Source organism: Lolium rigidum, chromosome 5 (assembly GCF_022539505.1).
Source record: "Lolium rigidum isolate FL_2022 chromosome 5, APGP_CSIRO_Lrig_0.1, whole genome shotgun sequence".
Classification (NCBI taxonomy): Eukaryota; Viridiplantae; Streptophyta; class Magnoliopsida; order Poales; family Poaceae; genus Lolium; species Lolium rigidum.
Window position 1 is genome coordinate 237368536 of NC_061512.1, and position 22296 is coordinate 237390831.

A 22296-nucleotide genomic window follows, 5' to 3' on the forward strand; every position below is an offset into this window, starting at 1 on the left:
TTACTCCATGGCTGTTTGAGTGCCTTGACTCGGTTAGGCAGCCCAACTACCATGGCTTTGGGCCCAGCAACCCTTCCAAGCCTGGCTGGGAATAGGCCCAGCAACCAGCCACAAGCCCACAATACGTTCCTCAAAATCCAGAAGGAAAAAAAGGGGCAAGCCACCGCCGCCGCCGCCAGTTGCCACACCGGAGACCGGGCCGAACATGCACTGCGGCCATCATGGATGCGCTCGTCTCGGCCGCGTTGGAGGAGCTGTGCGCCCGCCCCGCTCACGGCATCCCAGTGGCCGACCTCTGGCCCGCGCTCTCCGGCGCGTTCCGGGCGGCCGGCCTCCCTCCCGACCTGCCCGTCAGGCGCGTCCTCTTTGCCCGGCTCATCGCGCTCCCTGTCATCAACCTCCGCCCGGACACGCCGGACAAGAACCAGGAGGAGGACGTGGAGGCCGCCGAGCGGTGCGGCGCTCGACTGGTCGCCACCCCGGATCTCAGGGACAACTTCCTCGGCCTCTACGACCACCGCTACTCCGCTTCCAGGCTAAGTGACAACCAGAGGAAGACGCTCGAACATGTCGGAGCGACCAGGTGCGCTATGCACATGCTTCTTCCAAAATACAAAATTTGCTAGAGGACACCCTTATGTTATGTTATGGCGTGGTATATTTGCTAGAACACACCACATCAACTAAAATGGCAAGGTTGACATCACGTGCTTGGGCGTCTGGTTTTGAACAAATTGTTTTCCTTGAAGTTCTGATTAGGTCCATGTTTTATTTCTTGATAAGTTTTTCGCTGAAATCTTTGCAATTCCCAAAATCTCTGTCTACGTCTTTGAGTTTCATCTTTAGTTGGATGGCACACTTGTGTCCCATGATCACCAAATTCAGCATCCGCGCACACCCAAATATCAATTCTTTTTTTTTCCAACTGGGACTTTTTCCCTTTTCCATTACAAGCATAACGGAAATACACATGTTCAGTTTCCACAACAAAACAGGAGAAGGAAAAGAAAGGGACAGACCATGCCCAGCAAAGGAAAACAAAGTGGTAGGAAAACCCGCTGCTCGATCTCGGCATCGAAAACCAAGCTGCGGGGCAAAAAACCCTACCCTACACTACAGAGGTTCAAAGGGTACCAACACATATCAAGCATTAACTATTGTCTATGATATGCAAATTAATAGGGGCATGAACTAGAGACTACCACCGTCCTGAATTAGAGACTACTGCTGTCTTTTCACATGAACTGGAAACGGAACGGTGAGAAAATTCAGGGCCCGGACTGCACAAGGGGCGGTTGCGGGATTTGGAGGCGAGGGAGGTAGGCTCGAAGGGCTGAGAGATGCCGCGGTGGGCGCAATGAAGGCAGGGAACTGGCGGCCAGCGATAGGAGCACAGCGCTAGGGTTCGCTGCTCTGCGGGGCTTCGTCTCCTTCGTCAATGCGGTGGGACTTGGATGAAGGGGAAAAAATGGCTTAAAAAAGGACTTGCAAAACTCTGGGCACATTTTCCAAAGGGTAGGATGGTAATTTCTTGCGCCAAAAGTGAAAACTTTCCCTTTTTGGCTATATGGTGTTGTTCTAGCAAATGTGCCACGAAATTGTAATGGTACTTGGCAAAGACACTTTCCAACACTGTGTTTAGGCAAAGACCGGAAGGTGTCCTGTAGCAAATTTTCCCAAGAAAATATGACAATGCCTTTGTTGATGGTAATGTGTGCAATTACTTGTATCTGTCACAGGACTTGTGGTGTCACGCAAACAGCTTTGGGAAAATGCTTTCGCCTGGAAGCAGGGAAGTTCTGTTATATCGTGAAGAGTCTTCAGTCCAGGGGGTTAGTTGTCGGAAACCGAGCGATGGTAAAGTCGAATAGCGCCGTGGGTGGGATGAAAGTGGTCAGCACCAACTCGTTACATCTCTCGAGATATGCCAAACAATCGAATGTGAGCTCCTATCAAAGAATTGAGATTACAGAACGCGAACCTGGGAGCGATGAAGAGATCAACGTAGATGCTTTACAAGAGGAAGATGGAACTCTCAACAAAAGCCATGTTTCTGTTCATGATTATCTTCCAGCTATGAAAGCCGTGTGTGACAAACTTGAAGAAGCTAGCGGAAAGGTCAACTCTTCTCTTCCTTTTGTTTGCGTATTATACCTTTATATTTTCATTTTTCTAACTTTGTGCAGCTAGTTCTATGTATAGGTTCTTGCTGTGGCAGATATGAAAAAGGATCTCGGTTACAGGAAGCGAAGTGGGCACAGGGCATGGAGAAGTGTAGGTCTTCTTGGAATCACTTGTTGCATATGTTCTCTCTACATCTGGGATAACAACTTTTTCTTAGGTACTGCATACGCTTTTAGATGCAAAGCTTGTTGAAGAAATTGGTGCACAAGTTGATGATCAGGTGACCTTGCCCTTCTGTTTTCATTTTTCTAAATATCATGTCATACTCATACCCTTTCCTAATATTTTGGGATTAATTCTTCTAGTTCATGGTGCTTCTTGTTAAGGATGAGAAATTCAAGAAATTGACATAATTTTTATTTTAGAAAAAAAGGCTAATAAAAATTAGGTCCTTCCTAAACGATAATTAGTGTATCATCATGATTCAGTACGCTGGTTCACATGCTGATGATTTTCTTTTTCAAAAGGATAGGTTCCAGTCCTGTTCTCCATTATACTACTCTGAATAAGGTGATAGAAATGTATGAGTTCACACACTACTCACAGTGAAGTAAGAACAACATAAACCATGGTAGCAGCATGCCCACATGATCGTAGAAGTTCCATTTATAATAATCTGATCTTTTGTGGAACTGCAAGTGCACACGCAGTAGCTTCTTTCAAAACCGCTATGAAAGCGATATAGTAACACAGTTAATTCATTCAGTCGGTAGTGCCCCATTCGAGCTTCAGTCATTTATGCAGTTGCATGCTTTGTGCAACCTATAAGCTATATAAATTATTCATTTTTCCAGGTTGTTCTCTGCTTGCGTCTTCTGAAGAAGTTTAATCCAGACGAGTTTAAGCCAAAGAGTACAGCCTCAAACTACAAACTTGGAAAGAAATGCCTGGCAACTGATCAAATTATGGAGCTTCCATTAGAGAACTCTATATATGATATGATCCAGGCTAAAGGTACAAAAGGTGTAACTCTTGTTGAGGTGCCTCTCTCAAACTTTCAGCTGGGAAATTTGGTGTGTTATGTTCTTTTAATGATATGCTAAATTTCTTCATAGCATCAAGAGTGCCTTCATATTTCTTGTTTTCAGAGTGTTATTCAGTTTTACTTCAGTAATACATATTCTTCACCTAACTTGTCGTAGCTGTTCACAACTAGGTACTAGGTAGACCATATTATAGTTGAAATCTTAAAACTGTATGAATCATATCAGCTGGCCATCTACATATACACATGTTTATGATGTAATTATTTTTAAACATTTTAGAAGTGATACACTTGTCTACATATCTCCATCCACAAAAGTCCAGCTTACATCACACCAGCACCAACAACATCGCGAGGGATGACTTGTGTGTCTCACAAGGGATTAAATCCCAGAAATAGATCTCAAGCCTTGCTGTTTATGAGCCACAATTGTACTGGGACTTGGCCATCGGCCTCACTAGACACGTGATTTGTATAGCTTGTAAGTGTGATGTGCGTCTGGAACAAAGGGGTAAAGGCTCAAAGAAACCAAAAACTCTTTTTCTGTGGTAGAAAATGACCTTTAACAGAGCGATGGTCTATCATCTGTTCTATCATTAATCTCTCTACCTAATATTTTATGGCCAGTAACAGGCAATCCTACAGCTTATTGAGGTGCAGCTTATCACAAGATGTTGGTCAGTTCTCGTCAGGCGCGGAGTATTTAATATAGTTGCATACTTGCATGTAAACAGGTGTCTCAGTGGCATATTTGCATCCTTACTTCTGGGCTGTACCTGGCTAATTTCTAGCATGTAGCATCACAATATTTTCTTTTGAGCTTCAGTAGCATTAATACATTAGAATTTTCTTGACTGCCCAACTTAAATGAGATAAATACATGAAATTCTTGCCATTACATTATCTGTCTTGATTCAAATCCGTTATGAAAATCGCGCAAAACTCCCTGTCATGAAGACAGTTATTATGTAAAGCAGGTTGAGTGGTGCAATCTGTATTATGCATCTTTTTTTCCAGTGAGAGGCAAATTATTTTTTGTTTGGGCTTCTGTAACTTACAGTATATATTAATTTGAGATCCATCGCAACTCGCAAATCATGGAACATTTTCCAGTGTAATAAGAATTATTGCTGCTTATCTCATGTTATTAGTCTCCTAATTTATTGAAATTAGCAACTCATGCTCTCGTTAAACTTCCAACCAGCTTGGCAGACGTCTTGGGGGAAAGTATATCAATCCGAAAGAGCTTGGTGAACGAGTGAAGTCTATGCTTGGAAAATTCAGTTTGACTAAGCAGGCTGAAGTCATAGATAAAACAACACAGAACAGAATTTGGACTTCAGAAAATTTCTCATTGTATAAAGCTAATACTGCTCTGCAAAATTGTTCTAATTTGTGGTCTTCCGTTCCATCTAAAGAATCAGATTCTGTTAGCCTACAAGGTGATTCATTTGTTGATGACAAACTCTTGTTTCGAGAAGATCGTCCTGATAAACCAGCCGTACATCATCTCTTGAGTAACTATGAAGCTTCTGTTGGAGTTTCTCAACTAGCTGAACAAGGTACAGCAATGTCTCTTTGGGAATTTCCATGCTGCTGGAAGAGCTTGTGCTATTTATGGTACCTGAAACTTGACTTAATTTGGCTTTGATCCAAATGGCTTCATGATTCCACTCAGCTAAATATGTAATCAGGCCGTATGATCTATTTTCAAACCCTGCACATTCTGCTGAGGGGCCTCACAGTCAGATGGTAGCTAAAAACAATTTTTCTTACAGGTTCAGGGGTTTGTATGCCTTAAATGTTATATTTCTTCCAATTATTAGAGATCAATAGATTGAAACATACTGCTCTGCTTGATTTTGTTAACTTGTTTTGATTTATGTGAAGCTTTATTCCCTTTTATGTGATTTCTTTATTGGCTTCTATAACTTGCGGTTTGACTTGGCATGGTCTACAAAACTGTAACTTGAACATTTAATTCTTTGATGATTCTTCAATAATTTGATGCAACGGTCGCATATGAATGGAAGTAATTTCAATTGTCAATCTACGTGACTACTATTATGTATTTGGATTGGAACTTTATAGTTTTTTCACCAACAAAGATCATGAAAAGGAGAATATAGTTTTGATTGCAACTACTTATAAATTTTTGTTTTTATCCTTTCCCCTCTTGCATAATCCTTTTATTCCTCCATTATATATATACTGGATGTATACCTAGCATAGTAGGTGTCTCCCGTACTGCATTTCCTTAAGAGGAAAAGGAGTAAGCTCTGCTCAATTGAAGTGATCTTATTTTTTCCCCTTCTAGATAAAGTTGCCTTTCCGAAGAAGAGGCATCGCTGGCCCACTTCAGATGATCGGAGACAGAAAAGGATTCTTCACATATTAAAGGTTGTTTGCTAAGTATCTGTCAATCAATCTTCTTGTATCTGCCACAATTACTGATGTGTTGGGAATCACTGCTCTTTTCTATATGTTCTCGAATTTCTATGAAAAATTGACTCCAAAGTTTGGTCTTGGTTGATAAACTTTATAGGGTCATGGGATTTGTCTCTGGCCTGTTACATACCTCTAATTGCATTATCTGTGCATGCCTTAGATGCACTGATATAAATGTCGGTGGTATTTGTGCATTTTCTCCACTTTATAGGAGCGCTTTACGTACTTAGTAAGTATTACTTTGTGCAACTTATACCCTTTATAGACGACCCCAGTCACTTATTCACTTTGTGCACCAATCATTTGAAATATACATCTGTTAGACAAGCTTCTTATGGTTCATTGACACCCCTATAAGTTATTTTCCTATATGAATACTCTTCGGTTTTCTCATCTTGATACATGTCATGAGTCTCATGACATTGCGGCATGTCTGCAGCCATGAATACATGGGGTCCACCAGGTGTCTTATTATGTCCTCTATAGCCTCCCTCTTCACTGTGGTACTGTTGGTGTATGCCTCAGTAGGTCCATGTGTTAATTGGGACAGTTGTATGACTACTAATATGTCAAGATTGTATGACAGACGATGAGAGTTATATGTGGTATTTATACATGATAACATGATTTGTGGGGCATGTTGATAATCCAATATGACTTATACAGGCTCAGTTACGCACTTCTTATTTGTTAAATCCTTTTTAATTTAAATGATCTGCAGGTAGTGGGCACTATATTCCCCAGGCATGTTTGCTTACAGCATACTATTTTCTTTGAGTGTGACAACTTTTGCAGTGATGATTACTTCTCTGTTTCATGTTTTTCATCTGGGCGAAACTGGATTAATGGTTTATTTTATTTTATTGCTTCAAAGAAGAATACATGGTGCAGTTACAAGAGAATAATCTGTAGTTTTATCCTAATCAGAATGGCGAGGAGCAGTATGTGTGTGTGTGTCGCCAGCTCGCACGTTACTCTCATGCGCACACCTTGTGTACAAATATTCTTTGCATATATGTGCATCTTTTATAACAACTTTCCTTCCTCTATGCAGAAAAGGAATTTTGTACTGATGGTGGAGTTACGTAAATGGTTAGAGAGACTTGAAAAGGAAAATGGAAAATTAATGGACAGGAAGACATTGATTCGCACTTTGAATAAACTTCAGCAAGAGGGTAGCTGTAAATGTACCAAAGTTAACGTCCCTGTAGTTACAAACTACACTGGCAGTCGTTCTGTTGATGTAATACTGAGTCCTTCTGTCAAGGTCATGTCACCGGAACTCGTGGATCAAATTAGGAACAGACTAAGGAAATTTGATTCTCAAAGTCGTTCAGGCGCAGCAGCTAAATCGAAGCAAAAGCAGCGTATGGCTGCCATACATGGATTGAGTGTTCAATGCAGAGCCAAAGTTAAAAAAATACCAACGTCAGAAGCTATTCATGCCAATGGATTCATAGGTGCAAAGATGACTCGGGCAAAGCTGTTGCATAAATTTCTGTGGAAATATGTTAGTCGTTCGCCAGATTGGTGCAAACTATCTGATTGTGCCAAAGAAGGGCGGCATGGCACGAACCTTAATCAACCGTGTCAGTTGTTTTCGATCACAACAGCTATAAAAGAAATGCCTCTTGAACTCTTTCTACAAGTTGTGGGATCAGCGAAAATTGACAGCACTATAACTAAGTCTTCTGGCAAAACACTTTCAGAGATTCCTACCAGCGTATATAATCAGCTCATGGGTACTCATGCCAAGGGTCGTCTCTCACGCTTAATAAATATTTTAGACAAGCTCAAGGTAGTATTTTCCTTTGATATTTGAAATTAATATTGTAAAAATTTCAATTAAGTGTTCTTAAAACACATTACAAAAGTATTTGATATTTTGTTATATATCAATTCCTGTTCATGTTTCATGCAAGTCAGCTTGCATGCTATCTTGACTCATGAGCACAACACTGACCTTTTTTTTTGTGTTTGCTAGTTGATTGCACTTGTAAACAAACATCTAGAGGATTCTGATGTGCAACCAGGGAATGTACCTACGTATTCGCTGGAGCTCAGGCCTTACATTGAAGAACCTACACCGAGAATCGTTCTGTCATCACACGTCGGTGTGAACCATCATCCAAAATTGCGGCATGATTTTGTGCTTTCAAAGCAGGAGTCTGTGGATGCTTACTGGGAAACATTGAAGTACTGTTATCTAACAGCAGGCTTGGCTGATTCAAGTGCCTTTCCTGGCAATTGTGTACCTGAGGTTTGTCATCAGTGCTACACATCGTTGCACTATATTTATCTTTTTTACCTTATTAAAAGAGGGAGCTGGGAGTGATGGTGTGTTCTACGCCCACCACCTACTCCTGAACACCTACTGTGGCTGCACATTTATAGACCTTTTTGTGATGTTTGCATTATCATATGCAAAAAGATGCTTTCTTTATTGAGTATATATATGTGATTGTTTTTATAGGAGAATACATAGGTGAGGCCCCTGATGTATGTAGGTGATTGATTGATCCCATGTATTCATGGATATGGTTTTGACACTAACCTTTGTTTCATTCTCTTGTTGTAAACTGTTCCGTTCTACAACATCATTTCTGCTAAAATTCTCATGTGGTATTTGGTTGAGCTGTGCTGGCTTGCATCCATGTCATTTCATAGTTTCATGGTGTTCCACTATTGCCAGCTCTGTATGACTTCAATACCTTATGTGGCTGTTGTTGGTATCGACTGTTTCACTTCAATTAATGATTGTCTGCTGCAGTGCTGCTGCCCCCAATGTAGCTATCGAAACCTGAGTTGGCTAGTTGCATGTATCTTGATATACACTATTTCTTGTTTTTAGTACTCTTTAATTACATATATTATCAGCTGCAAGCACATTATTAGTTGTTGAGTTTTTTTTCTAGTAGTTATTCCTGCTATTTGTATGGGCTCAACAGTTATGCCCACTGTAAGCAACATTTGATTGGCATTAGCTATTTTGCAAGCTTATTGAGATCTGTCAGATCTTAGTTGTGAACTTGCGATTTTCATCTGCAGAAGTAATTATCTGACACTTTTTTGGTGATAGTTCTTATATGAAACTGTCCATGTAGGTTTCTCATGTACGGTCATGGAGTTCAGTAAGAGTAATGACTACTGAACAACGTCTGGAATTACAAAAGCGCCTTAGGAATGAAAGTGAGGACAGGACACTTTCTTACAAAGTTTGCCGTATAATTGCAAATGATTTGAATCTCTCTGTGCAGCAGGTATGTGTTTGAATTTCGCCCATTTCCATTTGGAGATTCGTATGGATTACTCTGCTTTTGTTTACCATTTCTATTCAACTTTTGTGCTAATACTTTTTCTTGACCTATCATATAACACATTATTAAGATCCATCCAAAGTATAATAAAAGAAAGGATCAACAAAAATTCATTAAAGAATCAATAAAACTTCAATCCAACTGCTATTTATATCGTGTGCTTACATTATTCTTTTGTAACTAAGAACATTCCGTTTGCGCTATCTTGTGGCTGATATCTTTTTGTTTGGGTAATACTTCTAATTTTGTACCATCTCTTATGTTTGAGAGAAGTCCAATTTACCCCCTCAACTTGTCTCAGAGTTCAGTTTACAACCCTTATCTCTGATTTGGTTCAAATATCACCCTTAAACTTAAAAACCATTCATAATTACCCCTTCCACCGATTTGAGCTGTTTTTTCTCACCAAGTCTGCGGTTTTTTTCTCTACATACCAACTCATCATTTTTTTCAGATCTTTGCGTTTCATTTCATTGCAAAGGTAGAGTTTGGTACACGCCTCCTAGGAGGTTCAGTTCATTACAAATACAAAAAAGGACTAGTGCATGTCCCAGGTCAAATACCAACTCATCATACTAGTAAAATTAACTTAGAACATACTAATACATGTACTCTCAGCACATGATCCCCTTATACATGCATGCTTGCCAACCTGGAACGAGGAAGTGGCGATCTAGGGTAAGTGTGGCCGCCTGTGCAGGACCACGGCGGGCGGCCTAGGCTGGAGCAAGACGGCGGCCTTGGTAGGGGCACAGCGGCGGGCAGGGAAGGGCAGGAGCTATTCGGCTCGGGCCGCCGCCCGTCAGCGTGGTGCCTGAAGGCAAGCGAGTAGCCAGAGAACGGTTCGTGCCGCAGATGACGTACATACGTGATGAGGTCGTCGTTGCCCCCACGGGATGTGTAAGATTGAGTAGAGAATTGATTGATACGTACGCTTTAAATAAGGGATTGTTTGATTCAATCGTTCAACTAGGGGAACTCAATTATTTAGGAGGAGAGCAGCCGAGAGACTAGCACAAAACTACAATGTGCAGAACTGACATAACCATGCATAACTAACGTATTTGTGGTCGCTTACGTACTCACATCTACGAAAAATCTATCAATAAGGAGGGTGCTCGGTGTTAGAGTTGTATAGTCTCCTTTCTTGTATTCCCCAGTGTATGAGGGGCTTACCTGCACATTGTAACACATGTACATGTACTGGCCTTTGGCCCTATGTGAATACTAGTTGCTCATTCACAACATGGTATTAGAGCTCAGGGTTTCGAGTTCGAGTCCTAGCTTCCGCAATATTTGCCCACCCCTATGTCCGCCGCGTATACAATCATTCATACGTGTGCTATTCTGCTTTCCACGTGTTGACCTCCTCTTCTCTTCTTCCGGTCACACGTGAGTAAGTGGATTGCCTAGCCCTTCCTATCAGTTCGGATTTTTGGTTGCGTTGAGTATATCTCCCAGCTGTTGCTGGTTTTCTTGCTCAGCAGGGCACTCTTGCCCAGTTCTCCTGCCCTGGCGCCCATGCCCAAAATGGCGTGGCTGAGCGCAAGCATCGCCACCTGCTTGAGACGGCTCGTGCGATGATGATCGCCGCCTCTCTTCCTCCTCACTTCTGGGCTGAGGCTGTGTCTATTTTCACCTATCTCATCAACCTTCAGCCCTCCACGACCCTATAGGGTGGTATTCCTCTTGAGCGTCTTACTGGCCGCGCCCTGATTATTCGACACTTCGTCTTTTTGGTTGCGTTTGCTATGTTCTTCTTGCTCCACGCGAACGCACCAAGCTGGCTGCTCAATCTGTTGAGTGTGTCTTTCTTGGCTACAGTCCTGAGCACAAGGGATATATGTCTTGGGATCCTATTGGTCGTCGGATGCGCATATCTTGGGACGTCACTTTTGATGAGTCCCGTCCTTTCTACCCGCGTCCCTCCTCCTCTTCCTTCTCGGTGGATGATATCTCTTTTCTCATGTTCCCTGACTCACCTCCTCCCGTGCCTGCTCCGTCGAGTCTCTCACCACCTTCTACTCCTTCACCCATCAAACCCCCTCTCCTCCTCCCTCACCGCCTTCCCCACCCTCAACATCTTCCTCCCCCATGTCCCCTTCCTCGCCTACGGTGCTCCCTCCCTACCCTTTTCACTACTCCCGTTGTCCACGTGAGGATGATGATGCTCCTCCTGACATGCCCTCCACCTCTGGTGTGATGCCCTCTCCGTCTGAACCAACTCATAATCTGCGTGCTCGTCCTCGTCCTCCTCCTAATCGCTATTTTCCCACTCACTACGGTCTCTCTGCTGTCCTTGAGCCGACCTCTTATCGAGATGTTGCTCATCCCGAATGGCAGCTAGCGATGGCTGAGGAGATTGCTGCTCTCGAGCGTACTTGCACCTGGGATGTTGTCACTCCTCCTCCCTCTGTTCGTCCCATCACCTGCAAGTGGGTCTACAAGATCAAGACTCGCTTCGATGGTTCTCTTGAGCCCTACAAGGCTCGTCTTGTGGCTCGCGGTCAGCAGGAGCATGGCCGTGACTATGACGAGACCTTTGTTCCAGTGGCTCACATGACCACTATTCGTACTCTTCTTGATGTTGCTTCTGTTCGTCACTGGTTTGTCTCAGCTTGATGTGCAGAATGCTTTTCTTAACGGCGAGTTACGTGAGAAGGTATACATGCAGCCACCTCCTGGGTACTCTATTCCCGATGGCATGGTGGTCTGTCGTCTCCGGCGCTCTCTCTATTGCCTTAAGCAAGCTCCTCGCGTCTGGTTTGAGCGTTTCGCCTCTTTGGTGACCTCTGCTAGTTTTGTCCCTAGCACGCATGACCCTGCGCTCTTTGTCCACACATCTTCTCGTTGTCGGACTCTCCTTCTTCTTTATGTCGATGATGTAATCATCACAGGTGACGACCCTGAGTACATTGCCTTTATCAAGGTCCGTCTTCGTGAGCAGTTTCTCATGACTGATCTTGGTCCTCTTTGCTACTTTCTTGGGATTGAGATTTCTTCTACCTCCGATGGCTTCTATATCTCCGAGGAGAAATACATTCAGGACCTTCTCACTCGTGCCGCTCTTGGTGATGAGCGCACTGTCAAGACTCCTATGGAGCTGAATGTCCATCTCCGTGCCACTGATGGTGATCCTCTACCAGACCCGACTCGCTATCGTCACTTGGTCGGGAGCCTTGTCTATCTTGTTGTCATCCGTCCTGACATCTCCTATTCGGTCCACATTCTGAGTCAGTTCATGTCTGCTCCCACTACTATCCACTATAGTCATCTCCTTCGCGTCCTACGCTATCTTCGTGGCACCATCTCCCGTCGTCTCTTCTTTCCTAGTTCCAGCTCCTTACGGCTCCAAACCTAGTCCGATGCTACCTGGGCTAGTGATTCATCGGATCGCAAGTCTCTTTCTGCCTGCCTATTGTGTCTTTCTTCGTGGTTCTCTCATTGCTTGGAAAACCAAGAAGCAGATCGCAGTCTCTCGTTCGAGTGTAGAGGCTGAGTTGCGAGCGATGGCTCTCTTGACGGCAGAAGTGACGTGGTTACGATGGTTATTGGAGGACTTTGGTGTTTCTGCTGACGCACCGACTCCTCTCATGTCGGTGCTATCAGCATTGCCCGTGACCCGGTGAAGCACGAGCTCACCAAGCACATAGGTGTTGATGTTTTCTTTGTGCGTACTGCTGTGCATGATCAGGTTATGGCTCTACAGTATGTGCCTTCCAAGTTACAGCTCGCTGACTTCTTCACGAAGGCCCAGACTAGAGCGCAACATGGGTTCTTCCTCTCCAAACTCAGTGTTGTTTTTTCGAGAAAACGCAAAGGACCTTTGCGTTTCATTTCATTGAAAAGGAAGAGTTCGAGTTACATCCTCCTAGGAGGCAAAACACAGGAAAAAACAAGAAAAGATCAGGTGGGAGGCAAGACTACTCTAAGTCCTTGCGCGCCCGCCCGCGCCCAGAGCCTGCTTTCCTCTTTCATCGTAGACACTAGGGAGCGGACAGAAGGTTGAGCGCCTTCGAAGACACAGTCATTCCTATGCTTCCAGGTCATCCAGGGGATCAGCAGGGTGGTGGTGGCTAGTCCCTTGTGCATGGGGCTAGGGGTGTCATGCTTTGCTTTGTGCCACCATTCCATGAGGGATAGCTCGCCATTAGGTGGCCTGACTGTCATTCTGAGCCAGGCAAGGATTTCATGCCACACCTGCCTGGTGAAGGGGCATTCCAGCATCAAGTGCCGCATCGACTCGCGGGTTCTTGATCGCAGAGGAGGCACTTGGAGTGGTGAGGTAGCCCATGGCGAGCTAGGCGCTCGGCGGTCCAGCATCTATCAAGGTTGGCCATCCAATGGAAAAATTTGACCTTAGGTGGCGCCCATGTTTACCAAATCAGCTTCCAGGAGAAACAAGCAGTTGATCCATGGAAGGTAGATAGGTAGCATGAGCTGGCTGTGTAGGTGCCAGAGCTGGTCCATCTCCAAACAAGCTGGTCAGGCTGGGCGCTAAGGACTGTGCCCTGAATTTTCTGCCAAAGCAACAGATACTGCCCAATCTCATGAATGCCGAGCACCCCCTGGATGTCAAGGGCCCAGCTGTTTTCATGGAGACCGTCCGTCCTAAGCTTTCTTCTCCTCTTGGGAATGCAGGTATATAGAAGCGGTGCAATCTCGCACACGGCTTGCCCGTTGATCTAGCGGTCCTCCTAGAATAGCGCTTTGCGGCCATTGCCAACTTCCATGGTAGTGGAGGCGAAGAATAGCGCGCGTTCATCAGCCGAGAACTGCAGGTCTAGGCCACTCCAGGCGCGACTGTCGTCAGTGCGTGATAGCCATAGCCATCTCATCCTCAAGGCGAGGCCGGCACGCTCTAGGTCACGGACACCCAGGCCTCCGAGGGAGATGGGCCGGCAGACACGTTTCCGATTGACGTGGCAGTGGCCGCCATTGGCGGTAGCACGTCCAGCCCACAGGAAGCCGCGCTCAATCTTCTCCATTGCCTTCAGGGATTTCTTCGGTGGCGCAAGGACCAAGAGTTGGTGCACTGGAATTGCACTGAGGACAGATTTGACCATGGCTAGGCGTCCAGACTTATTCATGAGGCCGGCCCTCCAGGTGGGCAGCCGCCCAGCAATTTTGTCGATGACGGGCTGCAGCTGAGCGGCGGTGGGTCGCCGGATAGACAAAGGGAGATGCCCAGGTAAGTGATGGGCAGCTGCACTATTGGGCACCCCAGCTCTGCGATGATTGGCGCGACGTCGTCGTGGTTACACTTCAGTAGAGTGGCCGAGCTCTTGCTGAAGTTAACATTCAGGCCGGATGTGCGACCAAACAAGCGCAAGATCTCCTTGACGGCCTCCATGTCCGAGCATGATGGATGGCAGAAAAGTACAACATCATCAGCATACAGGGAGATGGACGGGATCCTTTTGGTCGGGTGCAGCTGTTGCATGATTCCAGCCTCAACGGCACGCCTGAAGAGGCGCCCAAACACGTCAACTGCCAGCACAAACAGCTGTGGGGACAGCGGGTCGCCCTGGCGCAAACCTCGCCGGTGCCAAATCGGTGGTCCGGGTGCGCCGTTGAGAAGCACACGGGTACTGGCGCTGGTCAGCAGGATAGTCAGCCACTCCAAGAATCTGTCTCCAAAACCATATTGTCTCAGGGCTTCCAAAAGGAAAGGCCATGAGAGCGAGTCAAAAGCTTTCGCCAGGTCCAGCTTGAGCAGAACACGAGGCGCGCCGAGCTGATGTAGTAGTCTCGCAGATTGTCTGACCAAGACGAAATTGTCGTGCAGGCTTCTCCCCGAGATGAAGGCATTTTGGTTGTTGATCCACCATGAGTTTGAGAGGATGTGTTAGAGTTGTATAGTCCTCTTTCTTGTATTACAGTGTATGAGGGGCCTACATGCACATTGTAACACCTGTATATGTAGTGGCCTTTGACCCTCTATGAGTACTAGTTGCTCATTCACAACACTCGGGAGACCAGGACTGCTGATCTTGCAGGTGCCAACCATACGCCAGCGTCATGCGGCAAGAAAGTCCCAGCCCTAGCGGGCAGCTAGGCAGGGTGTGGACAGTGCAGGGCGGCGGCCTGGGCAGCTGCCGTGCACGACGGCGACCAGGGCTGGAGTACGATGTGGCCTGGTCGGGGGCACGTTGGCAGCCTAGGAAGGTCTAGGATGCGGGGCGACTTGAGGAAGTGCAGAGGCACTTACGGCAGCTGCTTGAGCATGGGGCCGCGGCCTAGGCGATCGAGGTTTCTCGCGTTGGAGACGATATGTGCATGAGTTGTACTTTGTATTAACAGATATGCAAATGTATATGTTCAGGATATTTTGATTGATATGCTTAATTGGCATATAGATTAAAACCAATGACATAGTAGCAAAAAAAACGTGGATCATCAAATCTGCAAAACTGTTAAAAGGGGTATTCCGACCGGTTTTTAGAGTTCGGGGGTGAAATTTGAACCAAACCAGAGATAAGGGTTGTAAACTGAACTGCTGGGGGGGGGGGGGGTCAATTGGACTTCTCTCCATGTTTCCTGTTCAATATCACTGACCGGACTGGTTGTTGCTGATGTAAGGTGCTTTGTGCTTCCTCCAAGAGTAGACAGCTTCATGGACAGGCAAGCATATCTGGTACACAAAATCAGCGAAAATTAAATTTTAGACCAACCTGTAAGAAAAGGAAAAGATCTGCTGATGAGATTGCCATGAATTTTATTAAGCAAAAATTTGTAGCTAGTGGATCATCCTCACAGAGGTTAGGCAAGTCTATTCTGGATGAAGAAGCGACAGAGAGAAACTCTCCATCATTCAGTGGCCTATCAGAAAAACTTTATCGAACTGGCAGCACTCCCACATGCAACATTGGTACTCCTGTGCATACATTTAAAGATAATGAGGGCAGCCCACTGGTCAGTCAGTCTACCCTGTTAAGCAAAAGATGCATGGGAAAGAAAAAATCCTTTTGGACATCTGAATCTGACAGGTATTCCTTTATTGACATTGTCTTGGTCTAAATTTTCAGCTATATACTTGGTACTGATTCGAAGTTTTCCATGATGCTTGGGGCTTGATTTGTTGTTTTTTTCTTGCCAGAAAATTGCTCGTGATATACACTAGATACCGTACAACACATGGAGCAAAAATGTCCCGTGTAGGTTGGAGCTCTATCTCTGATCTTCCAGCTCCACCAGCTGCATGTTGTAAAAGGATGTTAACCTTAAGAGCTAAAGCAAACATTAGAAAAGCTGTGAACCAAATCTGCAATATTCTTGCTATACGGTATAAGATGTACCTTGAAAAGGAAAGGATATCAAAAGTGAAAGCATTATCAAATTCTAGTTGCAACAACTTTGCAGATTCAGACTCTCAGAAATTCAATTGGGATAATTTTGATGATCCGGAAATAAGAAATGCACTTGATGAAATCCTTGAATTCATTCCAGTAGGAAAAATGGGCCAGCCCAAGCGGATCAGCCCAGAGAATGAAAGGAACAATGATTCTACTGACGTGGCTGAGGAAATTCCAGCTGAGCAGGTATGGCCGGTCAGTAATTTATGTTTCTTCTCAGCCAACACATATTATTTAGTATTAATTTTTCACCTTGGAATAATCAGGTTATGCAATGTGCAACCAGCAGAAGCACTGTAGTTCCACAGAATGTGGAATTGTGTAGACGTTCCAATTCAATCCATGTAAGTAAAAACGTGGCAATTCCTGGCAGAGTTCATGAAAACACCATTAAACTCAACAAGGTTGAAATTACTAAAAGGGTTGTATGCAAATCCTTGGCAATCGCCAATGTATTAGAGCTCCTGAAGGTGTTTTTTCTCAGCTCATCATCGGGTTCAGAAGCGCATGCTGCATTAACAGCCACCTTTCAGCTTTATTCAGAGAGCGAAATTTTTACTGCCCTTTCCTTTTTGAGAGAGAAGAACTTCGTGGTTAGTATGTGTAACTTATCCATCAGTATATCAAATCTCTTTTATTCATTGGTTCACTATGCTCTTGACGTTTTGATCTGTGGTACCTCCTGTTGTTGGGACCTGCATCTGAAAAAAAAATGCATTGATAATATCCTGTTAAATTTAGTACTCTATCTTACATGCAAATGTTGATCCTCTTTAACTGAAAAATAAGACTGTGCCTTTAACTCGAGAGACCTATTTCTTCGTATAGGTAGCAGTTTCATAGGATTGAACATAAATGTCTAAAATGTGGTCATCACAAACCACCTTTAGGAGATTAGCTTCGTACAACTTAGACGCACTAATATAAGGTCACCTATGGTGGATGTTGACTTTGGGTTCTCATGTTGATGGCTGGAACTATGTTAAGCCAAAGTATAAAGGGTATAAATGTCTGTAGTTATATCCCTGCACCGTTGTGCTTGACTTTTACATACTATACCCCTGTTTTGCAGGTTGCTGGAAATGGAATGAAACCTGTAAACCTTTCTAAACATTTTTTCTTGGATGCTTCTTATTCACCTTTCCCATTTGGTTCAGGGAAAAAGGCTTCTGGATTTTCGAAATGGCTTGGAGGGCAGAAAAAGAATATTGTGGATAGTACAGTTTATTTGCATTCAGATCTACAATGCGGGGAAATTGTTCACCTCTTTTTTCTCGTGTTGTCAGGAGAGCTGCTCATTTCCCCTTCCCTGCCAAGTGAAGGAGTTGGTGAGGGTGATGAACCTAACAGCTTCAGTCCTTTAATCGAGGATGCCACTGAATTGGATGACCGTACTAACAAACGCAAGGCTACAGAGTTGGAAAGCAGTAGGACTAAGAAACACAAACCTTTGTCCAAGATAGGTAGTGACTTCTGCTACCGTCGAGAGAAAGGTTTCCCTGGTATCCAAGTGGCTTTGAATCAAGAGAAGATTCAAACAAACAATCGGATGCAAGTGTTACATCATAAAGAATGCCTTATGTTTACTTTAGCTAGGGAAATGAGCAGCAGGGATGTTGACTCCCAGGTAGAAAGGCGTGACATGTGTCTGAGTTCATGTCGCTGTTTATTATCAGCATCTCATTTGGAGAATTCTTATAGCGGATGGCCTTGGGATGCTATGAAACTATATGCCGAACAGTTACCATCATTATCTTGTAATAAAAATGGACCATTCATTCTTTCTTCTAACCTGTTCAGAGATGCATTTTGTATTATTCATCAAACTGGTGAACAAGGGGTTAATTTGAGGGAAATGTCACTGGCACTGCATCCACTAGGTACTCCTTATTCACGAGGATAAAAAATTGTGTAGTTTTTGGAGTGCATAAAGCTACATCTTTTTTTTTTTGTTTTGCTAAGGATTCATTTTGCTTGGTTTTATCCCCTTGCAGGCCTGCAATCTATCAGTTTGATTGTTGATACGCTTGAGAGATTTCAGCTGGCCATTAAGGTAGATGTGTGAATATGGCTTGAGTAAAGTTCACTTTTGTTTTTTATTTTATTCTTCCCTTTCCTTTTCTTCCTTATTACTAGTTCTGCATAAATTTCAACTGACGGATAGTGATATTCCCTTTCCTTGTATATGAGTATAGCACTGTCAATGGTCATCAACATTGTTAAATATGTACTCCCTCTGGTTCACAATGCTTGTTTTAGAGTTGGGCACATGAACTAAGAAGGTAGATAAAATTCTCATCTAACCCTCAATTAATCCTCTAAAGCGTGCATGAGGTGAAAGAAGTTACTTAATGATGCAATTAAGTATGGGTAACCACCACGGACAAAATTATGTTGAACTTGTAGAACATCATTTTGAAGATTTTGGACATCAAGTAGTTTCGTTATTTCCACCACATGAATTACATATAGGAGTCTAAATTTGCTCAATGGCAGGTCAATGCATATGACGGTGTGCAGATTGTTGACTCATTACATAAGTCAAAGTATCATATAACCACACTTGCTGAATACAGTTGTTGCAGCTGTTTGGGAGCTCCGGCTTCTGAAATAGCATCGACTGGAGACACCAGAAATATGCTGAAAGAGAAACCTACTAATTTGCATGGGACTGTAAGGCAACTTGGCGAGGGGCACACTGTGACAGTTGTTAATGCTGTAAGAACGTCAAGCTCTAATTTGCATGGTCAAAATCCTGGAGATGATATAAGGTCGTCATCTACTTGGCACTGTTGTTGTCGTGTTTGCGGAACTAATACTTATCACCCAATATTGCCGTGGATAAATGGTGATGGCAGCATGAATAGCACTGTCTACGAAGGTTTAAGCCGTCGTATAATTGGATACGCCATGCAGTATCCAGGAATTTCAGAGGTGTGTGTGTGTGTGTGTTTATTTAAGTTAATTTATACCTCCTTATTTTGTGATTTTCTGAAGTTTTATATATGCAATTGGATGTGTATCAGGAGGACGTTATCCGTTGGATGGATGTCCTGAATCCTCAGGTAATATATGTATGTTATTTATATATGCATGCTTGTTGGTACTATATTCTTGGTTATTAAAATGCTTGTGCAGACATGCAGGACCTTGCTGGGGAAGCTGACGATTGATAAACACCTATATGTTGCTCATGTTGGGGTGCCTGCGCCCAGTGCTCTTCCCACCATGCTGCAGTGTATTTTGAGGCAACAGACATCTCACCATAAAGAACCATCCAACTCTGGAAGGCGCTACTTTGCTAATCCGATGAGTACTTTTATGCTGTAGAAGGATGCCGGTTCTTCTATGTCTGTTTATTGTAAAATGCCGGTTGTTTTAGTTGTCCCAACTCCCATGTCAAAATTCCCTATCTTTGACAAAATTCTGCTATTGTTAATATATTACCACGTAATCAGCTTGGACTCACTGTAGAAATTATACGTGAAAGCATATTTAACTGAACAAAACAGAAACAGCTAAATGAGTCTTGTACAGATCTCTTCTGCTTACATCCTGCTCTTATCGAAACGACCTTGCTCCAACGGGCAAGTTGCTCGTCACCTTGACCTTGTCAGATATGACATAAGTTGCTGACCAGCGGAAAACCTCGTAGCTATATTTCTGCCTCTGGAGGGTTTTGCTAGGTTTTTTTTTTTTTTTGAGAAACACAGTACAAACGCAGACGCTCACATACACGCGCATACACTCACCCCTATGAACGCACACACGCACACCCCACCCCTATGAGCACCTTCGGAAGACTGAGCCGGCGGAGTCAGTATTGACCGCAGACACCGGGTAGCTTCCGGCTTGGAGCAATGTAGGTAGGCCTGGTGTTTTGTCCGGAGATTCCGACTGGTACTGATAACTGGGCGTGTTTCTGACGGTTACAGTTTCAAGCGGCCATCACTGATCTTATACGATCCGGGAGTTCTGGCACCACGTCAGGTGTTGTGGAAAAGTCACCGCATATGCAATCACCGAGATGACGACTTGGGGAAGGAAGTCATTGGGTACTAACACATTAAGCTAGCCTTACAACTGAGTAACAAACCAATTGAAGTGGAAACAGACTGTTCAAGTTTGATCGCAGCGGTGTTGGACAAGGAACTAGACAGATCTCCATTTGCTTTCCTGATTTCAGCTGTTAAATTCTTGTTTAGTGGTGATAGGAATATCTCCCTTGTAAAAGCGGATCGTTCGCAAAATAGGGTTAGTCATTGCCTTGCAAACTTTGCGAGGGCAGAAGCTCATACTATGGTGTGGCATGGCTCGGGTCCTGACTGTGTTAGACAGGCCCTTGATCATGATCTCGTTGTAAGCCCTACTGCTTAATATATCCTCTTTTACCCACAAAAAAAACATGGACGGGATCAGTACACTATGTGTTTAGCCCCTTGCTCTACATTAAATTTGAAATTGTGTTGATTGTATATCGATTAGAAGGTTACTCACCGACTTAGGCTAAATGTATAGCGCTAAGGTGAGTTGTGATATCTATTGCTTTTGTCGTCCTGCACCATCTGGTAAAGGGAATAGCTTGGGGATTACATGGTAACCCGAGTCGGTATGGGGCTTTGGAGCCGAGTATGAGTCGATCTATGCTACTTGTTTTCTATGGCAAGTCTCCTTGGCGTCCTGGTTGCTGACTCCTTCGAACCGACTTGGTATGAGTCGGCCCAAGTCCCCTCTTGTGCAAGCCCATCTATGGTATTCTCACGTCATTGGGTCTGCGGTAGATAGCTGCCACCTCATGCTGGCAGTACATTTTAGTCCAAAAACGTGGGGAAGTGCAGCCTCAATTGCACATCCTATCAGCAACACAAGCTACTGATGAAGATGCACAATAGAAATTTAAATACAAAAGGAGTTCAAAGATAGTTCAATTACCGTTAACAACAAATCCTAGACTAATCCTTCTTGGGCATTCTTCTTGGTAGATCTGGACGGTACATCTACCATTCATCCCTAGGAGCACCAACATGTTGTTTTGTGTTGGCAACAACTCCAGCTTACCATGCTTCCGCTTCGAACAAATCTCTTTCATACAGTGTCACCGAAATAGCCTCCTGTTTTTATTAGATTTTAGATACCACTAACTTTACAGATGGATAAACGATAGTAAAACAGTCCCCCCGATAACTAGAGTGTAAAAGTATCACATGTAAAAAAAACTATTCTAAATATACCATAAGAACATGTCGTGTTAATCAACTAAGATATGTAAATGAGATATAGTGCCTATATCGTGGAATGGTGCATGTTAATTAACTGTACGTAATATGTAAATGACTAACTATAGCATAAGAATGTGGCATGTTAATTAACTGTAAGATGAAATGAACTATACTAACTATAACATAAGAATTTGGCATTTAACTAAACTATATTAACATGGGAATCAACTATATATAACCATATAAATAACCAAAATATGACAACTCTAGCATGTTAACACAACATACAGAAAACACATATATACAGCTAACTAATGCATTTGCATGCCACCAACATGATATCTAGTCTAGAAGGCTCGTACTGTCAAGAGGAGGTCATGTACAAGGCGGATAAAACTGACGAAGTGATGGCGGGGTGCATTTCCTCCATGCCGGTCGGCGAGCACAAATTCGGTGGCCGTGGCGTCCGTGGGATCTCGGCATGTCGGGGATCCGCGGTGTCGAAGTAGGGTGCATGGAAACCATGTGGTGTGATGGCGAGGTATCCTCATCCGCGCTGGTGGGGCACACAAATCCGGCGGCCGTGGCAACCACGAGACTTCGGGACATCCTAGATACATCTCCGCGCATTGGTAGGAGGCATAAAGAATGGATGAATCGAAGCCCACAAGCCTCTCCTCAGCGCAGGCCAACGAGATCAACTTCCAACGGCCGGCGGAATCCGCGGGAGCTGGGGGGAGACACTTAGGATTTTTTATAGGTCCGCGCAAGGCTGGAGTAAAATCTTC

The 22296-nt window shown here is 44.0% G+C and overlaps 1 protein-coding gene across 2 annotated transcripts; it reads left to right on the forward strand.

Annotated features, from left to right (window-relative positions):
• Positions 1 to 221: 221 nt before the first annotated feature.
• LOC124653996 lies at positions 222 to 19749 on the forward strand. Of its 2 annotated transcripts, XM_047193045.1 has the most exons (18): positions 222 to 583; positions 1740 to 2118; positions 2203 to 2274; positions 2342 to 2404; positions 2979 to 3164; positions 4374 to 4731; positions 5487 to 5569; positions 6672 to 7415; positions 7602 to 7877; positions 8722 to 8877; positions 15517 to 15923; positions 16034 to 16475; positions 16556 to 16882; positions 17362 to 18169; positions 18284 to 18342; positions 18786 to 19223; positions 19316 to 19354; positions 19428 to 19749. In XM_047193045.1, exons 1-18 carry the CDS (start codon positions 222 to 224, stop codon positions 19617 to 19619), a joined length of 5391 nt encoding a protein of 1796 aa, XP_047049001.1. In that variant the 3' UTR covers positions 19620 to 19749. The 2 variants fall into 2 exon arrangements, with proteins under 2 accessions (XP_047049001.1, XP_047049000.1); XM_047193044.1 differs by lacking the exon at positions 222 to 583 and having other exon boundaries at positions 2068 to 2118; positions 2361 to 2404.
• The last annotated feature ends 2547 nt before the right edge of the window (positions 19750 to 22296 follow it).